Below are 23,717 nucleotides of genomic sequence, written 5' to 3' on the forward strand. Positions count from 1 at the left end.
GGCATATCACAAACTCAAAATTTCAGTTACACACTCAGTTTTTGCTGTTACACACACATAGCTACAAAAGCAGATCATCCAGAATCTGATTGAAAGGACTAATTGTAAAGTACCCCTGCTTCACATTACCAAAAATGGCTCACTGCATTCTTCTTCTTCTGATCCTGATGGTATCCTCTGATCAGTTTGCTTAAAGTTTGTGCATTTAATGCCCATTTTATTGTGTTTACAATTTGTCATACATCTTCTATCTGTCCTACAGCATGCAAAGAGAGAAGTCAACTAACAAGCTATTCTTCCATTGCATTCACACAGTACTGCCACTGACATGTAAGGAACCTTTGTGCAAAACGTTTTTTGGCATCTTGATAATTTTTTGCTGCCCTCCTTGATAAAATGTACAAAAAGTTTTTAAACAAATGTAAATATTAAAATAATTTATAAAAAATGGAAAAATTTGTATATTTTTTTACTTACTGTTTTTGAAAATCAGACTATACTTTCACAAATACCACAACAACAGAGAGCTCTGAACATGATCAACACATGTACTGTAATGAAATCCTTCATACAGCCATTGCAGATGTTATCATGAACATTCCAGTATTTCAATAATCGAATATTGTGTACTCAGATTTGTATTTGTATCTGCATAGAAGAAGAACTTAGCTTAGCTTGTACTTGTTAGACTGAGCTTCCTGGAACTGCAACAATATGCTCTCCTGAAGATGTCAGCAGAGCTGATAATTTCAGATTGTGCGATATTTATGGTTTCTCTGAATTGATATACACACTTGTTTTGAAAGAAGTAAAATCGGACATAAATGAACACATGTAGATGGTGTTTGGAATGGAGAATTGATTTTTAAAACTTAATTTTGTAGTCCCCTCTTATGGCACCTTTGTGCAGTGCGCAACTTCCACACCTGCTTGTGGTGTCATTGTATTAACATGAATTGGAGAAATTATCAGTAGTCAATTTCTTCACCACCTAGAGGTCAAGAATTAACCACTGACCACTTAAATGACTAGAAAATGACTGCTACTAGACTATGATTACTAATGACCACTAGAATAACTATGGAAAGTTAACCTTAATGAAAGCTGATGGGAGGGAGATGACAAAAGCAATGGATCACTTTACAAAAGCATATCATCCAAGTGAAGATACTATGGGGAGTGGGGTAGGCCGGAAAGTTCTGATAAACACCTAGAACAAAAATGATATTAAAACAACTGATATTACCACAAGAAAGAACATATAAGAACATAAGTTACTTTACTAACTTTGCTACTAGTGTGTTATTTCTTGTGGTTATATCAGTTGCTTTAATATCATTTTTGTTCTAGGTGTTTATCAGAACCTTTACTTTCCAGCCCCTTTTGTACTGTGAGAAAGACATAGTAGATGCAGGATACTAAAAAAAAAAAAAAAAAAAAAAAAATTCTCATTATAAAACTGTTATGGAATTGGATGGAATATCGGCCTGTATGCAGTTCCTATACTATAATTAAACTGTTTAACATGCCAGAATCTTAGTTCTGGCTCAAGGAAGTGGAAAAATAATAAAACCTCGATTTTATAAAGGAGACTAAGATGGAATTAGAAAATTACCGACCAATCCATATCCCAGGAATTGTGGTCAAGGTATTGAAAAACTGGTTAAAGCAGAATTTCAGAATGGATGAGGAGAGCATGGCTTTGTAAAAGGTAGATCCTGACTTAGTAATCATGATAAAGTGACAGTTGAGTTGCATAAATTAAATGGCTACACTGTGAAACTTCTAGGTTTTGCAGAGCCCATTTGACAGAACAGAAATATGTTATGCAAATTGGAAAAGTGAGGATAGATATAAAGCTCGTGACTTGGTTGTTAAAATGGTGGTTAGCAAACATCAAAGAGTAATGTATAACGGAGTAGAATCCAGGAGAATGCAAGTTACAAGTGGCGTGCTGTACCTAGAGCATTGTTATGGCATTTTGATTTGAGGGCAATATCCATTTATTTACAGATGATGTAAATCTCAGTTAAACATAACAACAGATACCACTCTCTACCCACAAAATAAGGAGGTAGACCATGTAATTAAGAATCTTCCCAATAAGAAATCCCCTGGATGTGATAATATTCTGGCTAAGCTGCTAAAAGCTGTGACTGGCAATAATAACTATTTAGATTTAGTGGAATCCATTCAGGACATCTATAAAACAATACAATTACCTGAAGTTTTTACAACATCTATCTGCATGCCAATTCCAAAGAAAACTAATGCACAAAATTGCGAGGATGACAGAACTGTGAGCCTAATATTCCATGCATCTAAAATATTTTAACCATTGTTAACAAACAAATTGAAAGAGCCTTAAGTGGTGAATTAAGTGAACAACAGAAAGGATTCAGAAGAAGAATGGGAACCATTAATGCTATCCTGGAACTAAAAAATACTAATAGAAAGATCACTTGAAAGAAATAGGAACATTTACATATGCTTCATCGACTTTCAGAAGGCTTTTGACCTGGTAAAACATAATAAAATGTTCAATATATTTGATAAATTAGACATAGAAGATTATGTACTTAAGATTATAAAAATGATTTACACCAAACAGAAAATGCCAGCTGTTTAACGATGAGACTTCTGTAGTGAAAATAAAAAGAGGAGTTAGACAAGGTTGTATCCTTTCACCAAATCTATTTAATATCTATAGTGAGACAATGATGAAAAAGATTGAAAAACAAAAAATAGGAATTAGTATCAATGGTATAAAATACAACAATCTTAGATATGCTGTTGATAACATTCTAATAGCAGAAAACAGAAACAAATTAATCAAATTACTGCAGCTACTAATTGAACAAGGTAAAGAATTTGGATTAGATATAAATGCAAAAAAAGACCAAATTTATGAAAATCTCAAAAGATAGCAGATCCGAGCCAGAAATATTCATAAACAATACAATATGAAAATTGAACATAAAACAGAATACAAATATTTAGGCACCTACTTTACTGCAGATGGAAAGCAAGATAAAGAAATAAAAATAAGAACAGCCATAGCTAAAGATGCATTCTTTAAAATAATGATCTGCATTTCATAAATAAAGATCTAAGCTGATCTTTATTTATGAAAAATAAAGATCTGCTCAGAAGTTCTGTGAGTATTGAGACAAAGAAAAGAATGATAAGAACATTAGTGTGGCTAATTTTCACATATGGAAGTGAGACCTGGATATTCAAGAAGAGAGTAAGGCAACAGATAATGATCTTTGAAATGTGGTGCTATAGGAGAGCTCTGAAAAATCCCATGGACAGAACATGCGACAAATACAGATGTCCTACAGAGAATGAGAACACAGAGATCTTTATTACAGGAAATGATCCAGAGAAAGATGAGATTGGCAGGACATGTATTGAGAGGTTCAGCAGGACAGAGGATACTAACAGTTTTAGAAGGAAAAATTATGGGAAAAGGATCAAGAGGCAAAAAATGAAGGACATGGCTTGAAGATATAAGATCATGGACAGGATCACATGGCTATGCAGAAACAAAAAGGAAAGCCACCAACAGAGAGAGAGAACTGGAAGGTCATGGTGCTGCACCCTCTCACTGAGGAAGCTACATGAAAAAGAAGAAAATCTCAGGAGGAAAGCAGGTAATAAATGTGGTTAAAGATCTTGCAAGATAATTTAATTAGACTGACAGTGCAGTAAAATGTAAGGTTCCTTTGAGATGGAAAAATTACAGCTTTGTATTCCATTCATGTAAGCTACAGGGATTTAAGGCTAATGATTTGGGAATGATGGCACACACAGGAAGTTGAAGCTTTTATTTTCTTGGGCATCTACATGGAGTCAAACACATCTTAGGAAGTCCACTCTAACCATTCTTCACACAATCTTTATCATATCAATTCATTCACCATCAAAGTACTCATAATCACTTCTGGTCCATTTCCACATATTCTTCACACTCCAAGCAAAAAAAAATCTAGTCCTAATACCCTCTCACTTCTTGTTCTCTCTCACTTCCTTCCATCTATTGAAATAAGTTCAGTATCAGTTCTATAAACTCCCGTTAATAACTTAGGTGAAAAATAAAGGAAATAATAGAAACATGTCCCCAAATTTTTGCCTATCAACTAGTCTTTGAAGTCCATGACCTTCAATCTATCCTAATAGGAAGCATTCCGTAAACCTGTCATAATCTTGTTCACTCCTCTATAGATCATCTCCACCACTGCCTTATCTGGTTTCAGATCTGGCAGTGGTTATCTGAATATTCATATGAATTCAGATCTGGTTATCTGAATCCAGGCAACCAGATCTGCCTGCATCAATCCAAATGTGGCTTTATCGAATCCTTATAAATGGGAATAATAGCTTCCCTATCCCTGCTTGTCAGTTTGTTCCTGATGTGCTGTTTTGTCTACCTTTGCCTTAGGCCCTCTAAACTTCAGTTCCCTGTCCACAATCCTCTTTCTTGGTCAGAGAAGCTGCCATTTCTCTTGCACATTCTCATAATACATGGACTGATATCCTGTCTCATCCCCATGACCATATTTCCATTAAGATTCTGCATTATCATTAGCACCTCCCAAAATCCTTGGCATTCAGTTTCCTGCAATTCATTTCTATCAGTGTGTACACATCTTGAAATTTCTTCATCCCAGAGTATATGACCTTATAATTGTCCATTATCCTTTGCCTATGTTGCCAATCTGTTTAAGTCATTCTGCATATCTCGACATCATCTCTTCATTGACTATTGCTCTTCCTAGCTTTACATCAAGTGAACATTTTCCCTTTCATTCATTTCCTATAGCACTGATGTACAAAATAAACAGTGGCCAATCAGGTTGCTGTGGTATGCAACTAGTTGCCTATCTTCTCCACCCCCCCCCCCCCCATATACTACTCTTTGATATCTGTCTATCAGCCACCATCTTATCCAAATCACCAGCTTCGTATTTATCTCTATTGCTCCAATTTATGCAACAGTAGGTCTGTGTTATCTCTGTGTAGTCCTTTCCTTTATCTAATTCAGTTGTCACTTTATTATAAAACATAAGCATAATACTAAGACAAGACCCACCCTTCACAAAACCATACTGCTTCCTATACAGTATCATCTACTATTCCTCTTCACCACTACTGAATTCTGCCTTTGGCTAACCTCCAGTACCATAGCTAATGTGGCAGAGATACTGATTGCCTGTAATTTGCTACCACTGTTTTGAAGCCTTCTTTATGCACTGTACCTATTTTGTCCTCATTTTGTTTTCAACCTTTATTCCATAAACACCTTCTGAGAACTGAGGCTTAAGCAGCTTAGTTGGAGAAACTGCCATTTCCCTTGTCCTTTCTCATAATACATAGACTGATATTTCATCTCATCCCATGGCCATATTTTCATTAAGGTTATATTATAAGCACCTCCATTTCATCTACTTCTATTCTTGCATCAGTCAGTGTCACATTTGAGACTGAAATATCTTTGCCTGGAATTGCAAAATGATCACTCAGTAACTCAACCATTTTGTTGGTTTCTGTTGCCTATTGACTTGTCACATAGTGAAAGAACTTTAGGATTTCTTTTGGCCTCTTCAGCTAGTTTCCTGTTATAATTCGTTTTGGCCTTCCCTTACCATACAGATCAGTCAACCTTCTTGTGTATGCCATGTTCTGCTTATGGGTTTGCTAGACATTTCTCCTTACATATCCTCTACATTTTCTTTTACTACGACTCCTGCTTAATAATGCTGCTCATCCATCTGACTTTACTTGATTTATTCTCCTGACTCTTTAAAAGTCCTTGACCATCTCCCTTGCACTGCTAATATCTTTTCCCTTCCCCTCCAAAATTTTATGCCATGGCACTGCTCTAAGTTGACTCCTCAGTTTGTCATAATCACCTGCTTTGAAATCCGCCCCCCCCCCCCTTCTTAACAGAAAATTTTTCATGTATGTCTGGCAGTCTCCAAGGTCAAGACCCATATGATCATTTTCCCATCAGAGGCAGTTGACTACTTTGCTAAGGTCTCTGATGCTATTACCAGATACAGTACTCTCACACTTTATATGGTCCCTTCCATTACCTGTTGTCTGAAGTAATGGAGAGGACTGTATAAATTCCATTTCTTCCCTCCCTGTGACCATTCCTCCTAATCTATGTCCGGTTAAGTCAACATAACTATTCACCCTTCACTGATTGTGCTAATTTGCCAATGCATACAATCTGCATTCTCCTTTGTATCCCATGGCCTATAGTAACAACCAGCTATATATTTTATACTGTTGGCATCCATATCACACTAGATAGTCTCAAATGAATGTGTTCTCTGCTATGCTATGTCCCATTGCAGTCTCTTCCTATATCATCCTCTGTCAACTAAAACTAATGCCTGTAACTTTTGTTACAGGCATTAGTTTTAGTTGACAGAGGATGATATTAGTTTTGTTAGGATGATTTTAGTTTTAGTTTTGTTAGGATGATTTTAGTTTTAGTTTTGTTACTAAAACTAATGCCTGTAAACTGCAGTATCCCCTTCATCTTCTCTCACACATACCTTGTGTTGATTATCTCACTAAAGTTTAAAAACTTGAGGATCCTCAAATTGCTATTTCTATGTGTTGGGGGGGGGGGGAAACAGCCACCTTCATCCCTCCCTCAACACACTTAGTTTCCACAACTCTGCACATATGGCCTCTCACTGAACAGTACTTTCTCTGGACACCTAAGTTCAAATCCATTCAAATGCAAACCATCTGCCTTATATAAGTCCTTTTGTCTTTCAAACTCATTTCACATACTCAGAAACTCAACATAATTCCTTCTGCACAATACACATTGACTCATTTTCACATTCATAGCCCTTCTCAACTCTGATCTATCATGCTATGGCAACAGACTCACAGAGTAAATTCAGAGACCATATTGCAAAAGTGGACAAAATAGCTCAAAAGGTCACTTGAATGGTGAAAAACACATTGACAAGTAGAAAATAAGGGGATCCTTCATAAGGAATAAGATATGGCTACATCTTAACTACTGTGTGTAGATACACCTGGATTTCTTAGGAATGAAGAAGTGGTGGAGAAGATCACAAAGACAATGATCAAGATAATGGAATGCTCCCTGCGAGGATAGATTAAAGTTTACAAAGTTTAGTTGATAGGCAAAAAAGAGACGTTATGATAAAAACTTAAAATAAAAGATTAATGTAGAAGAAATTTTTCAATACCTAACAAAGAAGGGAGAGGAAAAGGGATTGCCCCTACTGTATGTATGTATGTTGTGTAAAAGTGTCATAAGCCAGGGTAAAAAGACTAGGTTTTTTGCTTGGAGAGTAGTGAATAAGTGAAATTGGTTTGCCAGAGGCTCTCATGAATGCTTTGTTTGTGATTGAGTTTTAGGATAGGTATAAGAACAAGAGAATTTCAGAGGGATGTATTAATCTGTTTTATTGATTATAAGAAAGATTTTGATTTATAATAACCATAATATATTGTTTTTGAAAAAGATGCAATATCTTTTATCTTCTCATTGAGTAACTGACAGTTTTTCACTGCCTGATGAGAGACCACTACCACTCTGGAGGGAATGTAAAGGGAATTGAAAAAGCTGGAAGAGGAGGAAGATAAAACAGAAATTATTGAAAGTTATGATTTACTGGGAGTAATTAAGTAATACTGAGAATAATTCAACATTAGACTCCAGTGAGCAATTTTATCAAGTATGTATTGTGCCTGTAGGAAGATGCTTGCATGGACATCAGAAGAAGCGCAGAACATCTTAAAGATGAAAATATACACATTGCTGATAAACCATGATTGACTGAGAGCCATTGCAATAGAGTGCAGAAATTTGACATTCATTAGAGAAGACCAGCATAACATAGAGCACCTTGGCATGCAGAGATCACAATTTTGTATTTTTGGAAAGTTTGCTACCATTGACATATAAACACAAAAGGACATGAATGAGTGTATCATCACGTTTCAACATCACCCTATGAAAATGATTTTCTTCTGAATACCTCATCCCACTGATCATGAAATCTACCTTGACTGCTTCACTCCCAAAACCAAGAGAACATGCATTCCTATCATGTCAGTTATTCAAAAAGTCACCAGAAGAATACTCTCAGCCAGTGGAAATCATGTCTTTTGGGATGCAGACTGATTATCTGTCTGTCAAAAGGGAGAAACATCAAACATCTTGTTACCTTCAGATATTAAGGAAACTCTGAGCATAACTAATAACTATTATTTTTCAGGGAATAACAACATATGCTAAAATATTAATTGATACTTTACTAAAATGATTACTTTCCTATATTTTGGCAATGTCACATTGTAATCATGAGGATCACAAAAACAATGATATGTGCATTCAGGTACTAATGCTGGGCAAATGAGGCTGAAGAAAGGCAACCAAAGTTGGGCCTATCATCCTAATGCCACCCCCTAGTCTGAAATAGCCTGGGTTCATCGTGAACTGAAACCAGACTGAGATATCAAGAGAGAATATGACTTGGATGAGGTCTGTGTTATCTTTGAGTGGGACATGAGTGAATAATATTCATTAAATGTCCCACTAAAGATAACTTAGACCTCATCCAAGCCATATTTCCTCCCGATATCTCAGTCCTGTTTCAGTTAACCATGAACTCAGGCTATTTTGTTTGGCAAGGAAAATTCTACAAACAGATGGGGGGGGGGGGGACAGTCATGAATTCTCCATCCCTGGCCAACTTCTTTATGGAGACCTTTGAAGAAACAGCCCCAAACTCTTCCCTACATGAACCAACTGTCTGGCTAAACTATGTAGATGACGTATTCTCCATTGGCCACATGGCCTGGATACACTCCACATTTTCTTGACACATCTAACAATCAACATCTCGGGATCCAGTTTAGCTTAGAAAAGAAAAACAATAGTCTCCCATTCTAGGCACTCTGATGACATGCCAGCCTGATAGATCCCTGGCATTCTCCATTTATAGAAAACCTACACTTATAGGTAAATGCATTCATCAGCAGTCACACCATCTCCCCCCCCCCCCTCCCAACAATATGAGATTATAAAAACCCTATATCACAGGGAAAACTTAATCAGTTCTGATAATATTGCTAACTACTGAACTTGACCATATTCTTCACACTTCCTTAGCCAATGCTACAATCCTCAAAAAATATTAAAGCCCTGTAACCACAATATCCCCCACCCTCCCCCTTCAGAACAGAGATTACTCAAGATCTATCATATCTGGGGCACATCCAAAACTTGACAAAAATCCTAACAAAATACAACCTTACAACCACTTACAGACCACATAAAAAAGTTGGCATCCTTTATCTGCTTCACCAAAGACCAGCCACATTCCCTTGATCTATCAGGTCCCTTGCAGTTGCAAACTGTCCTACTACAGTCAAACAGGTAGGACAGTCAATATCAGAATTTCTGAACACAAGGACTACATCCAGTTCCACAGCCACTCAGGACTTGTTGCCCATGCTTTGAACACCTGCCACAGGATACGCTGGAAGAAGGCCACTCTGTTACACTGCATCAAATACAAATAGGAGAGGATATTCCTCGAATCTGCCTCGGCCCTGAAAAATTTCCAAACCTCAACAAATTTAAGTGCATGAGACTGCCTGAAATTTGGGAAGCATTCATCCTCAGATCTTCAGTCCACTGGCCAAGACCACCCAATCTGGTACACTAGAAGGCATCATTTAGGACTATAGGCCCAACTTTGGTTGCCTTTCTTCAGCCTCATCTGCCCAGCAGTAGTGCCTGCGTGCACATATCATTGTTTTTGTGATCCCTGATGATGGCAATGTAATGTCACCGAAATATAGGAAAGTATTAATTAAAGTTATCATAATAAATATTTTAGTATATGTTATTTTCTAAAAAATAATAGTTATGAGTAACCAACATATAAGTCTGTGCATGTGATATTAGATACAATCAAAAAAGAATGACTGAGCACTGATCCTACTCCCTCCTAAGCGTTCAGACTAGATAACTCCCACACACATTATCTCTCATTTGGATCCTTGAAAGTTCATGAAGAAACAACAGTTTGAAAATTACAAGGCAATCAAAAATTATCTGCATTGTTGATACTACTAAAAACTCTGTTTTAATAAATGTCCATTTCATTAGTATCAATAATCGTTGACAATAATTCTTTACACTTCAGTTTATTGTAAAATATATTTTTTATTGTCTACTTTGTGAAGATAGTGTACATCAGCAAATAAGCTCAATGAGTGGAGGGCAGGTAATTATTATAGGGAATTTCAACTATGGGAACATAGATTGGAAGGAGGAAAGGACACACGGGAGGAAAGAAATGGAATTTATGCAGTTACTAAGGAATAATTACCTGAGGCAGCATGTGATGATATGTACTAGGGGTTTGAGAGTGCTAGATCTAGTAATTGCATCAGAGAATTTGTCTATAACCAATATGACCTCCTTGCCACCAGTTGGTGAAAGTGATCATATGGTCTTGACCTAGAGGTGGCTAAATGTGTGGAATCATCACTTAAGAGAAGTATAGGTGGAATTGCAGGGCTTATGTATGTTAAGCCTAAAAGATTGTTAGGATCAGCATCATGGCATGTGAAACTGTAAGAGTTAAGTGTAGTCCATGGGAGGTGATAAAGGAATGTTTGAGGGAAGTAAAATTGCAGACTGCATACCTAGAGTCAGGTGAATAAATCAAGTGGGAGTTAAATGGATGAATACCATCATTAAGCTTGAGCTAGAGGTTACCCTTCTTCCCTGTGCTCCAGATGAGGAGCACAGGGAAGAAGGGTAACCAGTGTGTTAAAAGAGGCAAAAGCAGCACATGAAAGGAAATTAACAGTGCAGGCCAAAGATAATCCCAAAGAGTTCTTTGGGTATGTTGCAAGTAAAAGGAAGAATGTTTGTGGCAGAATTATTTTAATGAATTCCGATGGTAGGGAGGTAACTGAATCAGGTAAAATAGCAGAATTACTAAGTGAACACTTTGCAAGAGTATATCATCCAGATGGAGACACTGAAGTAACAAGACAGACAAAGACTCATATGTAAATTGAGGTAAATGAACAGGAGGTGCAAAGCATATAACAGAACCTTGATGTGAATACAGCTATGGGATTAGATGGTACACCATCTCGAGTTTTACAAGAAGGTGCTAAGGAATTGGCATTGCTTTTGTCCACATTGTTTAATCTAAGTCTCAGCTTGACTAGATAACTGGGGTAGTCCCATGGGGGTGAAAGGAGGGAGAAATAGTTCCATTGCATAAAGGAAGTTCCAAGACTGATGTAACAAAGTACCGATTAATCAGCATATCAGGAGTCCTAGTCGAGGTACTGGAGAAGTTGGTCAAGAGCGAAATACAGGAATGGATAGACAGAAATGGGATACTATATGGATACTAATGGGATACTAAGCGGCCTGGTTGGCTGAGTGGTTAGTGTATCCGCTCTCCAGCCAAAAGGCTGCTGGTTCGAATCCCACCATGGACATGGATGTTTATGATTGTCTGTGAAAATACTGGTGATGGTGGAGATGGAGCTGTAGAGTAGGTGCCCTCCCTCGATGAGTCTTTGGGCTCCCTTTGGCTGGCTGAGTGGTTAGTGTATCCACTATCCAGCCAAGAAGCTGAGGGTTCAAATCCTACCATGGGCATGAATGTTTATGATTGTTTGTGGAAATACTAATGGTGGTGGTGGTGGTGGTCAGCAGTAGATGGCATTGATGTAGTTGTAGAGCAGGTGTCAAATAATAATAATAATATATGGGGACAACATGGTTTTGTGGGTAGGTCATGTCTCAGTAACTTTTTCACATTTTATTACACAGTGACAGCACACAGTTGGATAAAGATGATGGGTTTACAGTAATACTACTGGATTTTGCAAAAACATTTGACAGGATACTACATGGAATTTAATCAGTCAATTGCATCTCATGGGGATTGATATAAGGTTGGTGAAGTGAATGAGCCCAAAGACTCATCGAGGGAGGGCACCTACTCTACAGCTCCGTCTCTACCACCACCAGTATTTTCACAGACAATCACAAACATCCATGTCCATTGTTTGATGATGATGTAAAATTGGGTAGTGCAGTAGTTAATACAGATGTGAAAATTTTGTAGGATGATGTGGATAGACTGGCAGTCTGGGCAAAGGAGAATGGATGTCAATTTCATGTGGCAAAGTGTGAGATTATGCATTTTGGGGTGAAAATATTACCAGCTGTGTATCACATTGATGGAACTGTATTCCAGGAAATTGATGAAGCAAGGGATTTGGTGGATAGGAAATTCAAGTTGAGAGGGTATATTGCAAAAGTGGCTAAAACAGCTCGTTGGATCTTGCTTGGTTACTGAAAAATACTCTGACAAGCAGAGATAAAAAAAAAGATTATTATACCGCTTTATAGAGCCTTGATAAGACCCCATCTTGACTATTGCATGCAGATCTGGTCACCTTAGTTTCTTGCTGAAGAGGAGGCAGTGGAGAGGATCCAAAGGCAAGTGACCAATATAGTATCAGGTATATGGAATGAACCTTATGAGGATAGCTTGAAGATTTGTGGCTTACAGAAATTGGTTGGCAGGTGGAAAAGGGATGATATGATTGAGACATACAAATTACTGAAGGGTTTTTATGAGATTAATACAGAGGATATTTTTCATAACAGGTCTAACAGTGGAGAACAAAGGGCCATTCTTGGAAACTGAGCAAGAGTGTAGTTAGCACTGTGTTTGGACTAGATTAAGCAAAGTATGATAGATACTGCGTGAATATTGAATAGTAATTGGCATAGGCCTCTCTTGATGAATCTAAGGACTCCACAGAGTACCCCATAATAATAATAATGATAATAATAATTTTCATGTAATTCTCGTGTTGAAAGTCAAATTCTAATCAGCAAAGCTATCACAGTACATCTCAGAATGATTCAAATGTAAATATGGTAGTGATAGTTTGATACACTGTTTTCATGAACTAGATAACTCCCATTTGATATATAATCTTTCTAGCTAGTGTAGCTGTTTACGGTATTATTTATATGAAGGGTATTCTGAAAGTATTGTGGTAGCTCCCATTCCAAAAGAAAACCGAAGTGGAGTGGAGAGGGGAGGGAGTAGTGTACGTAAATGTATTTTCTATGTTATGTTTCAAAGTCATCATAGTACTCCTTAAGTTGTCAGAATTTTCTCACCTCTGCTTTCATCTTCTTATCATTCCTAGAATACCTTTGAGCTGTGCCTTCAATTTAGGAAATAACCAGAGGTCTGATGGAGCCAAGTCTTCTGGACTACAAGGAGGATGTTACACAACTTCAAATCCTATCTCTTCAATAGCTTACAGTGTTGTGGTATATTCTTTCCCACTCACTTTCTCCACATCCTGGACATTTCCATTTGATTTCTGGATATTTCCTAAAACGAAGACATATCTCAAAGGTATCATTTCTGGACAGATTAAAGTACAGATGAGGAAATGGTTCCAGATATAACCTAAATAAGAAACTACAGTCAGAGTTTTACAGCAACCACTTTAAAAAACTTTTTACACGCTGGAGAAAACATATTAGAATAGTGAGATTTCATTGAGAAATAAGTGTATGAAAATTAAGCTGTCTTCAAACTGTTTTTTTTTTATTTCATTAATAGCTCCTCCCCACCCAAAAGAGATCACAATGAAAGTATTACTTTCAGAATATCCCTCATATCTTTCTTCATCTACTTTACACCAAATAAGAATTAGTTTAGGGTTGGGAGAAAAAATATTACCATTCGAAGTGATGAACTGAAAACTAAATTTTATGTTCTTATTTAATAGGAAACGTGTTCCAAAACATCAGTGGTGGTTACACTTGCGTTCTTTGTTACGAGCTCTAGGTAATCCTGTCTCTTTTCTAATCCAGGAAGGTATTACACCATCTCTTACAGAGTTTGAAAAGCCTATCCTTGAAAATGTTGATGAAGTTTCTGCAGCAATTGAGTAACCTGATGGAACCTCTAGCGGAACCTTTACTTTTAAAGACAATCACCTTAAAATTAGATTTTTTCGATGCAGACAAGGTATCTAATAATCATGTTATTACTTAATTTAATTATTTAAAGAGTTGTTTGTTTTGGTGTCATTAGTTTACATGACTGGCTTCCAGACCTCTGTTAAGGAGCCAAAAGTTTAAAGTAAAAACTTTCATCTTGCAAAAATGCTTGTTAAAATTTTTAAAAGTTTTTGAGTGATGAATTTTAATGTTATTTTTATTCCTATAATTAATAGAATAATTAGCATATTGTATAATCTTCAAATTGTTTTTAATATTAACAGTTCATTCTAATTAAACTGAAATGCAGTATGTTTATAACTAATCCTGTTATGTAAACGAGTAATACAATCAGCTCTCACTGCAGCAAATACTACTGTAGTGAATTCATTCACTACAGTATTATTTCAGTAGTAACAAACTACTGAAAAGTCCCATTCCAAAGTCGCTAGTTAGTGTCAGTGCTGTTAAATGAAATTCAGTATAAAGCCATCCACTGAAGAATTATAGAGACCAAAAGAATAGTCTGGTATACCAGACTATTCTTTTGGTCTCTATAAGTTCCTATAGTGAGACTGATTGTATTATTAAGAATTATATTACACTACAGTTACCTAGGGATCCCATTTTTTGAAAACAAAAAACCAGGACAAAATAAATTTTGTAGAATTAAGGGTTAAGAGAAATAAATTTTATTTGTTAACATTATGTATTTTAAAATAAAAAAATTAAATAAATTAAAGACTTAATTCGGTATGTTAGTCAAATAAATAATTGTTTAATATCCGACTAGTTTCACTGACTAATATCTGTCAGCATTTTCAGGGATACACTGGTAAGCAATGGAAAGTAACAAAAACTAGGAAACCAACCGACAATTCTAAAAATTATATAAAGTTATCACTGTGCATGATACAATACGCATGTCGCAAGTACAACATTTTATTTGTTGAGATATTTATTGTAATTTTCATGAAAATTACAATAAATATCTCAACTTTTTGGTTGAACGATCTAATTAGAGTTTTCCATATATCTGGTGGGATTAGGCCTTGATTCTTATTTAAGTTACCTGTTGAAATGTTGTGAGTTCTTGATATAAGAATCCGTGTTGTGAATGTGTTCTTAACATTTTGGCTAGATATTTTGATAGTTTGTAAGTAGGGGAATGGATACAGTCTACTATTGGACGTAGTGGTGTACCTTCTTTATGGATTTTGGGAACACCATAAGTCTTGGAGTTAACAGATGCATAGATTTTAGTTTTTTGATTAAGTCAATTAAAAAAGGATTCAATTTCGCTTTAAAACCAACTACTATTCCAAAAATGGACTTTATCTGCAACTTAGAGAAAGCCTTCTCATTACTTCCACACACAATAGCCAATGACCTATGATTAAAAAGCAGCTTAATCCTCTCTGCTCCCTCTAGATATTCTCACACCAACTCTAACACTATGGAAAGAAAAGTACTACCCAAATTAAAGTACAACAAAGAAATCATTATACTGAGAGCAGACAAGGGCAACAACACTGTCATCTTAAATACTAAGAAATATGAAGAAAAAATCAATAATCTATTATCGGACACATCTGTCTATGATGTTCTTAACACAGATCCTACTCACAAACACCATCTTGATACCAATGAACTATTACGTGATATGACCAACTGGCCTGTGGACTTGATCAAAAAACTAAAATCTATGCATCTGTTAACTCCAAGACTATTTATGGATTTTGGATGTTCCCAAAATCCATAAAGAAGGTACATCACTATGTCCAATAGTAGATGGTATCCATTCCCCTACTTACAAACTATCAAAATATCTAGAACACATTCATAACACGGATTCTTATATCAAGAACTCACAACATTTCTTGGAGAAATTAAAAAAAAGACTTGTATCTCTGAAGATAATATTATGGCTAGCCTGGACGTCACATCTCTATTCACAAATATTCCAGTTTCAGAAGTCATCGACATCTTAGAAAACTTGTTCCCGCCAAACATCACCAAGTTGTTCAAGCATTGTTTAACTTCGAATTATTTTACATGGCAAAAAAACCTACTACAACACTATCAAGTTCACATTGGAACTAGAAAAAGATAATAAACTTCCATTCCTAGACGTCCTTATTAAGAAACAAACTGACAATAGCATCAACCTGTTCGGTATATAGAAAACCTACCAACACTGGACGCTATCTCCATTTCGACTAGTCTCACCACATATCCCAGAAACTCAGCATTATCCATATGCTTAAAAAAAAGAGCTATACAGTGTACCACAGACTCTGGCGACTTACAAGAAGAATTAATGAAAATATCCAGAGATCTATCCCTAAATGGCTACTCATCAACAAGATTCTCTTTAATGACATACCGCAAAGACAACGAGATGAAACCCAATACATCAGCTCTATAACAATTCCATTTGTTAGTACCATATCCAAAAAATTAGCTCTTCTTCTAAAACTATACAATATCAGAGTAACCTTCAAACCTATTGAGACCATTCAAAAGTTTATAAGATCCCCGAAAGATAGCCATCCTTTCTACAAATACTCTGGAATTTACAGCATACCCTGTTCATGTGGCATCAATTACATCAGACAGACATCTAGAAGTTTGAAACAAGAAAGAAAGAATACATAGGCAATGTAAAGAATAACAGACAAGATATATCAGGCCTTTCTTCCCACTTCACCTCTACCAACCATAATATTGAATGGGATATGAGTCATGTGCCCTACATAGAAGAGAACTATCATTCCAGAACATTCAAAGAAGCTGCCACAGTCGCCCGTTCAACAGGTTACTTAAATAAGAATCAAGGCCTAATCCTACCAGATATATGGAAAACTCTAATCAGATCATTCAACCAAAAAGAAATGCACTTTCATGAAAATTACAATAAATATCTCAACATATAAAACGTTGTACTTGCGACACGCGTATTGTATCACGCACAGTGATAACTTTATATAATTTTTAGAATTGTCAGTTAGTTTCCTAGTTTTTGTTACTTTCCATTGCTTACCAGTGTATCCCTGAAAATGCTGACAGATATTAGCCAGTGAAACTAGTCGGATAATAAACAATTATTTACTTGACTAACACCGAATTAAGTCTTTAATTTATTAATACTAGTGGTCAAGAAAAAAGGTCATAATAAAAAAATTAAATATTTATTTAAATTTGATTTATTAGTGTAGATAACATAAATGTTTATACATACATCAAATAAATAGAATTCTAATAACAACACTTAAACACAGATGACAATACTTAAACACATAACACTTAAATCAAACATTAATAAGTATAAAGACATAGAATAAAGATATAAAATGTTAATATGTCAATAAAACGGGAACTACAATGTAAATACAATAAAATATAAACAACATGTCCTTATGTGTATTGTGTAGATGCATAATATCTGAAATTATATGAAAAATAAATTAAAAAAATAAAAACAAATTTATAATTAATTTTTATTATATACCTCCTCTCTGCTTTATTCCGCCTCTTCTTGTACATTACAGCTGGTTGTTGCCTGTCCCATTTTACTGCTACTTGCAGAATCATTATTATATTTGGTTATATTTTTTGCAATCTTTTGTCTCAAGCGTAGTTCGCATAGCGTACGATATCCGACGGTCCGAAATGTTTCTCATTGGTTGAAAGAAAATGAACTATCGTGACGTGTTAATATTCAAAAACATGTCAACCAATGAGAAACATTTCGGACCGTCAGATATCGTATGCTATGCGAACTAAGCTTGAGACAAAAGATTGCTAAAAATTTACGGCCGACCAGACGAACGAAATAGATGCCGTGGTTGCGATTAGTTAAACATACAGTTGGGCGACTTTATCCCTCATTCTGAAATTCTTTTCTCCAGTTCAATGAACTGTATGGAACTAAATCGTTTTCCCAAAATTCTAACATTCTGGTAATTCACTGAACTACAAAATAAATATGTCTCTGCTTTTTGTTTTGTAACCATACATTTTTAAAAGCACCTAAAAATATTACAACTTGTACTTATTCTTATTAGAAATGTTAATATTTTTATATTCTAAAAAATCCGGGATATTTAGCATCCCAAACTAAACATATCGGTTCGCCGGGACTGTCCCTGGCAAACCGGGATCCCTACAGTTACCCTATGTGGTTTTAAATTCTCTCATCATTTGTGAACGATGTTTGCTCTTTCACAGAGCCCATTATTATCTATTTTTATTTATTATTTCATTCAGTTTTCTTTGATTTGCCTTATTTCCTGAGCAGCACACTAACTAACACCGTAGTAGTTCTCTTTACATATACACATAAATATATACCCACATGTATCTGGATTTTCTTGCACATTGCACGTTTTCTTTATTTCTCACTTTTCCATTCTTGATTTTCTCTTCAGTATTTTCAGTAAAATATTTTCATTATAGCATTACATAAAGAAACTTATTTGAAATTAATGCATTTCAGACTTCATATCAGTTAAATTTAATACATTTTAAAAATTACAGCAAATTATAACAATACCATTGATGAGTTAAAGATTGGATTTGAATCTTATATTGCAGTTGACTTCCATGAAATCATTAGACTCATTGTAGGAAATACCACTCAATCAACTGCATATCTATGATAGATATGCGGTATGATAGATATGCAATCAACTGCATATCTATCATACCGCATCTTAAATCCATTCACATGCTAATAAGGCATTCCACACTCTCATCCCACTCCATGTAAAAAAATCTGCTCCTCAACTACCCTCCCTTGTTCATTGCACTATTACATATCTTGACGGAATGGGCTTTTATTATTAACATGGTTATATAACAATATTCATAATAGTTGAGGGAAGGTCAATTTGGACATTCATAAAATACCTGTCATATCTCTTCTTGAACACATTTACTGACAACACTCAAACATCTAGCCATAGCCCATTCCACACAGTCACCACATGCTATACTGGACCTCAAATGCTTCCTAATAACCCCTCTAGCCAGCTTCCAGAGATGATCCAAAGTTTTACCTCTACCATCCATAAGCTGCAAAATCTCGTGTGTCTATTTCTATCATATGTCTTCTTCTCCATCTATTCTTCAAACTTTGAAGACCATATTCTCTCGATCTTTCCTCATATGCACAATTCTGCAGGCCAGTTATCATCTTGGTTACTTGCTGATGAATCTTTTCCACTGTCTTTCCATCTCCTTGGAACCCAGTTGACTGTATCTGTACATAATAATTTAGTAACTTCTTTATTCCTATTTCATTAGTTTTCTCTTTAACAGTGCTGTTATCTGATATGACTACCTTTAATTCCTAAGCTTTAACTCACTGTCCGCAGTAATTTCCAAGTCTCTAGACTCATTGACTTCCAACAGATTCTTATTAATATAATACTCTGTCTATAATGTTCTTTGTCCAAAATGCTTAACTTTACACTTTACACTTGGCAGCATTGAACTGATATTTGTTGTCATTTACCATATAACCAATCTGTTCAAATTGGCCAGCAGGATTTTATATCAGCTATGTTCCTCACCACTCTCCCAAACTTAGCATCATTCAGCAAATATCACACTCAAAGTATCCAGTTATTTGCTGATGGATATCCTCAATGTCACTGAGATACTTTTTCGTCAGCTATTCCATATCACAAATTTATTTTGTAAACCATTCTCCCTGTGGTTATATAATAACCTCCAATGTGGAATCTTGCCTCATGCCTTGGCAAAATCCAGAAATGTCATAGTATATCTTGTCTCTTATCCAACTCTACTGTCACCCTGTTATAGAACATATGAAGATTGCTGAAGCAAGATCTACCTTTAACAAAACCATGCTATTCTCTATAAAGGATCTCAGTGTTTGTCTAGCTTTACCCATCTTTGGATGTGATTCCTAATCAGCCTTTCCTGGTTGGTACCTTGATAACCACACTGGAGATACTTGGTGTATAATTTACTTCATCAATCTTAGTTCTACCCTTGTATAAGGGAATTATCTTGCTCACTTTCTGCTCATTAGAAATCTTGTATTAGGAATCATGAGGCATGGTGAAGACTTGAATTGAATAACTAGGTCTTGGGCATTGCTAACTCTTTTTGCATCTTCCTTTAATTGTGCTGATATCCCTTACAGTCCAACTAATACTTCTGACTCATTATTATTATTATTATTATTATTACAGGTATCTCCATGGAGTCAGTAGACTCATCGCGGGAGACCCAAACTAGCAAAACAATATCTGTCATATCTCTTCTTGAATTCATTTACAGACGAAGAGCTCACAACTAAGTCAGGCAATGAATTCCACTCATTCACCACCCTCCAGGCAAAAAACCTTGTTCTGACACCTTTGTTAACCACACTCTTCTTTAATTTCCAGAGATGACCTCTTGTTCTTCCATCACTATCACACAGCTGAAACATTTCCCCTGCATCAATCCTATAAAAACCTTTTAGTAATTTGAATGTTTCTATCATATCCCCTCTTCTTCGCCTATCAACCAATCTCTGCAATCCACAAGCTCTCAATCTATCAATGTAGGGAGCATTTTTTATATCACTCACCAACTTGGTCACTCTTCTCTGAACCCTCTCCACAGCCTCCTCATCTCCAAGGAATCCAGGTGACCAGACCTGAGCACAGTAATCCAAATGTGGAAGTATCAATGCTTTATAAAGGGGAATAATAATATATTTAATACCTCTGATTCTTTAGCTTCAATTCTCACATTAGGTATTGCTGTAGGTATAGAGATATCCTCACTTGGGTGATAGACTTTTGAAAAGTGATCACTCAGTAACTCGACTATTACATCTGATTTTGTCACCTCAATACCATCAGCACCCACTAAGGTTATCCTTCCGAAGTCATTCTTCCTCTTACTTGCCACATAGCGGAAGAACTCTTTGGGATTACCCTTGATCTCTTTGGCTAAGGTCTTCTCATAATCTGATTTAGCTTTTCTTACTATGCTGGTAACTTTCCTAGCTTGAGCCTTGTACTGCTCATGGGTGTCCTGATCGCCTTTCTCCTTGTAAATTCTCCATAACATTTTCTTTTTTTGCAGTTCAAGCTTGATACTACTGCTCATCCATCTAATGCCTGCCTTGTTTGACCTCCTAACCATGGGGACACAATCTGATATTGCTTTCCTCAGATACCCGCTGATTTTATCCCAAGCACTGCTAACATCTTTCCCTTGCAATATGTTCTGCCATGGGATGGCTGCAAGCTCACTCCGAAGCTTGTTATAATTGCCTAACCTGTAGTTCCGTACATACCCCTTCTTAATAGAAAAATCCACAGATTTTGCAACCTCCCAAGTCAATACCACATGATCGCTTTCACCAACTGGAGGTAACGAGGACACCTTACTTATGCATATAACCTCTGAACCAATAACCAGGTCCAACACTCTCACACCACGTGTCCCTTCAGTTACGTGCTGTTTCAAGTAATTATCTCGTAGAAGATGTATGAATTCCATTTCCTTTTTACTACGTGATATTTCCTCCTTCCAATTGATATCACCGTAATTAAAATCCCCCATAATAATCACCAAGCCTTCACTCATTGCACTAAGTTGCTGATGCATGAATTCAATATCTCCCCCCGTACTCCCTGGCCTATAGCAGCATCCAACTGTATATTTGGTTGCGTTGGTCGCTATTTCGCACCAGACTGCCTCAAATGAACTCTTATTCACATGTCTATCATCATGATATACTACTTTCTTTGGCTGCAACACATCAGCTATCATCAACAGTACTCCTCCCCCTGTTCTATCTTCTCTATCCTCCCTGAAAATAGTGTACCCATCACATTCAATTCCAGTGACCACATCTCTTGTGACCACATCTCCAGTGACTTCATCCATTTCCTACCTGGCAATTTCTTCTCATCCCCCCTCCCCAACAATCTTCTGTCAGATATCCTATTCTGTTTTTCTCGACCTTATACGATTTATCCTCAACATGGCTTTTTTTTTTTTTTTTTTTCCCCGCTGTAGCCATCCCTGCATTAGCAGCACTCTCTCCACCCTCATCCTGTGTCCTTTCTGTTCCCCAGTAGTATTATATTACATGATTACTATAGAAATATAATATTGGCAGTATTGTTATTATTTGTCATTGGTATCCACACTTCTAATCCACAAGTTATATTTTTTTATATGATTACTTTTTTTTTTGATACAAATGCTCATTTACTGAAAGTCAGGAATAACAATTAAGGACAATAAGTGTAGGCCATCATTCATATATATATATATATATATATATAAGTTCTTTTGCCCATCAAAATTATAATTTAATTGCAATTCTCATTGAATTAGTAACTTCGACTTGTCTCTCCACACATTTTATTCAAATTTCCTCCCCAGAGAACCACATCACACTGTAAGCTTTTGAATGTGGGATGTGAAGACAGATTGAGAAAGTGCAATTTGTCAACGCTTGTGAATAAGAGGTGGTGGGGGATATGATTGAGACATTTAAGTCGATAAGTTACTGGGGTTAATGTGGAAGAAATTTTTCATAGAATGGGAGAGGGAAGAGAACAAGGGGCCAACCTGAGAAACTACATAGAGAGTGTGGTTGCTGAGTAGAATGCATTGCCTGGCAGTGTGGTGAATACAGACACATTGAATGAGTTCAAAGCATAGTTTGGTGTGGGTGTGCGTGCCTCCCATGATGAGTTTGTTGACTCCCTGGAGGTCTGATTAATAATAAGTAATTGTTTCACTCCTGAGTTTGGCTTTTGCAAGCTTTGAATCATCTCCAAACAACTGCATATCTCATTTAAATCTATTCTAATAGCTTTAACATGGAGGTTAAACAATAGTGGCCTTAAATTGATCCTTGTAACATTTCATTTGCAGTGTTCCTATTCTGAGATGTTTCTTCCTTTTCGCAACTTGATAATACAACTATCTAACTTTCCCCTTCCATCCAAATTTAAATACTATCTTATATGACATCACAGGCTTTTTTGCATAAATCTAAATACTACTATAAATGCAACTTTTCTTCCATTAAAAAACCCATACTGATCCTTCATATCCTGCTGTTATCAACCCAGTCCTAGATCACAGCCTTGTCAACCTTAAACCAGATACATAGAATAACCTGTAATTGAATCTTCAGTTTTAACACTTCTTTATGAATTGAAAATTTTACCTTATTTCCACTCTTATACTCATGTAGTTGTTTTATCCATGAACATAGCTTAAAAATGAAGCATGTTCAACCTCTAAAAGGGCATTTACATCTACAATTTAATCAGCTTCCCTTATGAGAATTCTTTCATTTAATGTTACATATCAGCAATCATTTATCAAAATGATTGCTGATCTATGGAAACTATAACTGTGATAAGAGTAATTACTTTAATTTCCCAATGTTTTGACCCCTTCATATTAAGGTCATTATCTGGAGTACACACACACACAGAGACAAGCTACATACATTTCAAACAGTATGCCAAAGTGACAGTGATTTGATCGACTATTATTTTGCTGGCCTGACCTGTAGTAAAAAATAAATAAATCTTACATTCAAAGCTATATCCTATTTATTTATAACATGTTCAGA

General features: G+C 36.0%; 1 protein-coding gene across 1 annotated transcript in view; it reads left to right on the forward strand.

The window, feature by feature from the left end:
* Positions 1–14,560, forward strand: part of LOC150107472 (ATP-dependent 6-phosphofructokinase-like) — a 443,838-nt gene extending 429,278 nt beyond the window's left edge. The window contains exon 20 of the mRNA XM_090391320.1: positions 13,870–14,560. Coding sequence (XP_090247446.1) covers positions 13,870–14,035 — 166 coding nt within the window. The 3' untranslated portion in view covers positions 14,036–14,560. The remainder of the gene's footprint in view (positions 1–13,869) is intronic.
* The last annotated feature ends 9,157 nt before the right edge of the window (positions 14,561–23,717 follow it).

Source organism: Typopeltis vanoorti, chromosome 4 (genome assembly GCF_054136105.1).
Source record: "Typopeltis vanoorti isolate ZY-2024b chromosome 4, IOZ_Tvanoo_1.0, whole genome shotgun sequence".
Classification (NCBI taxonomy): Eukaryota; Metazoa; Arthropoda; class Arachnida; order Uropygi; family Thelyphonidae; genus Typopeltis; species Typopeltis vanoorti.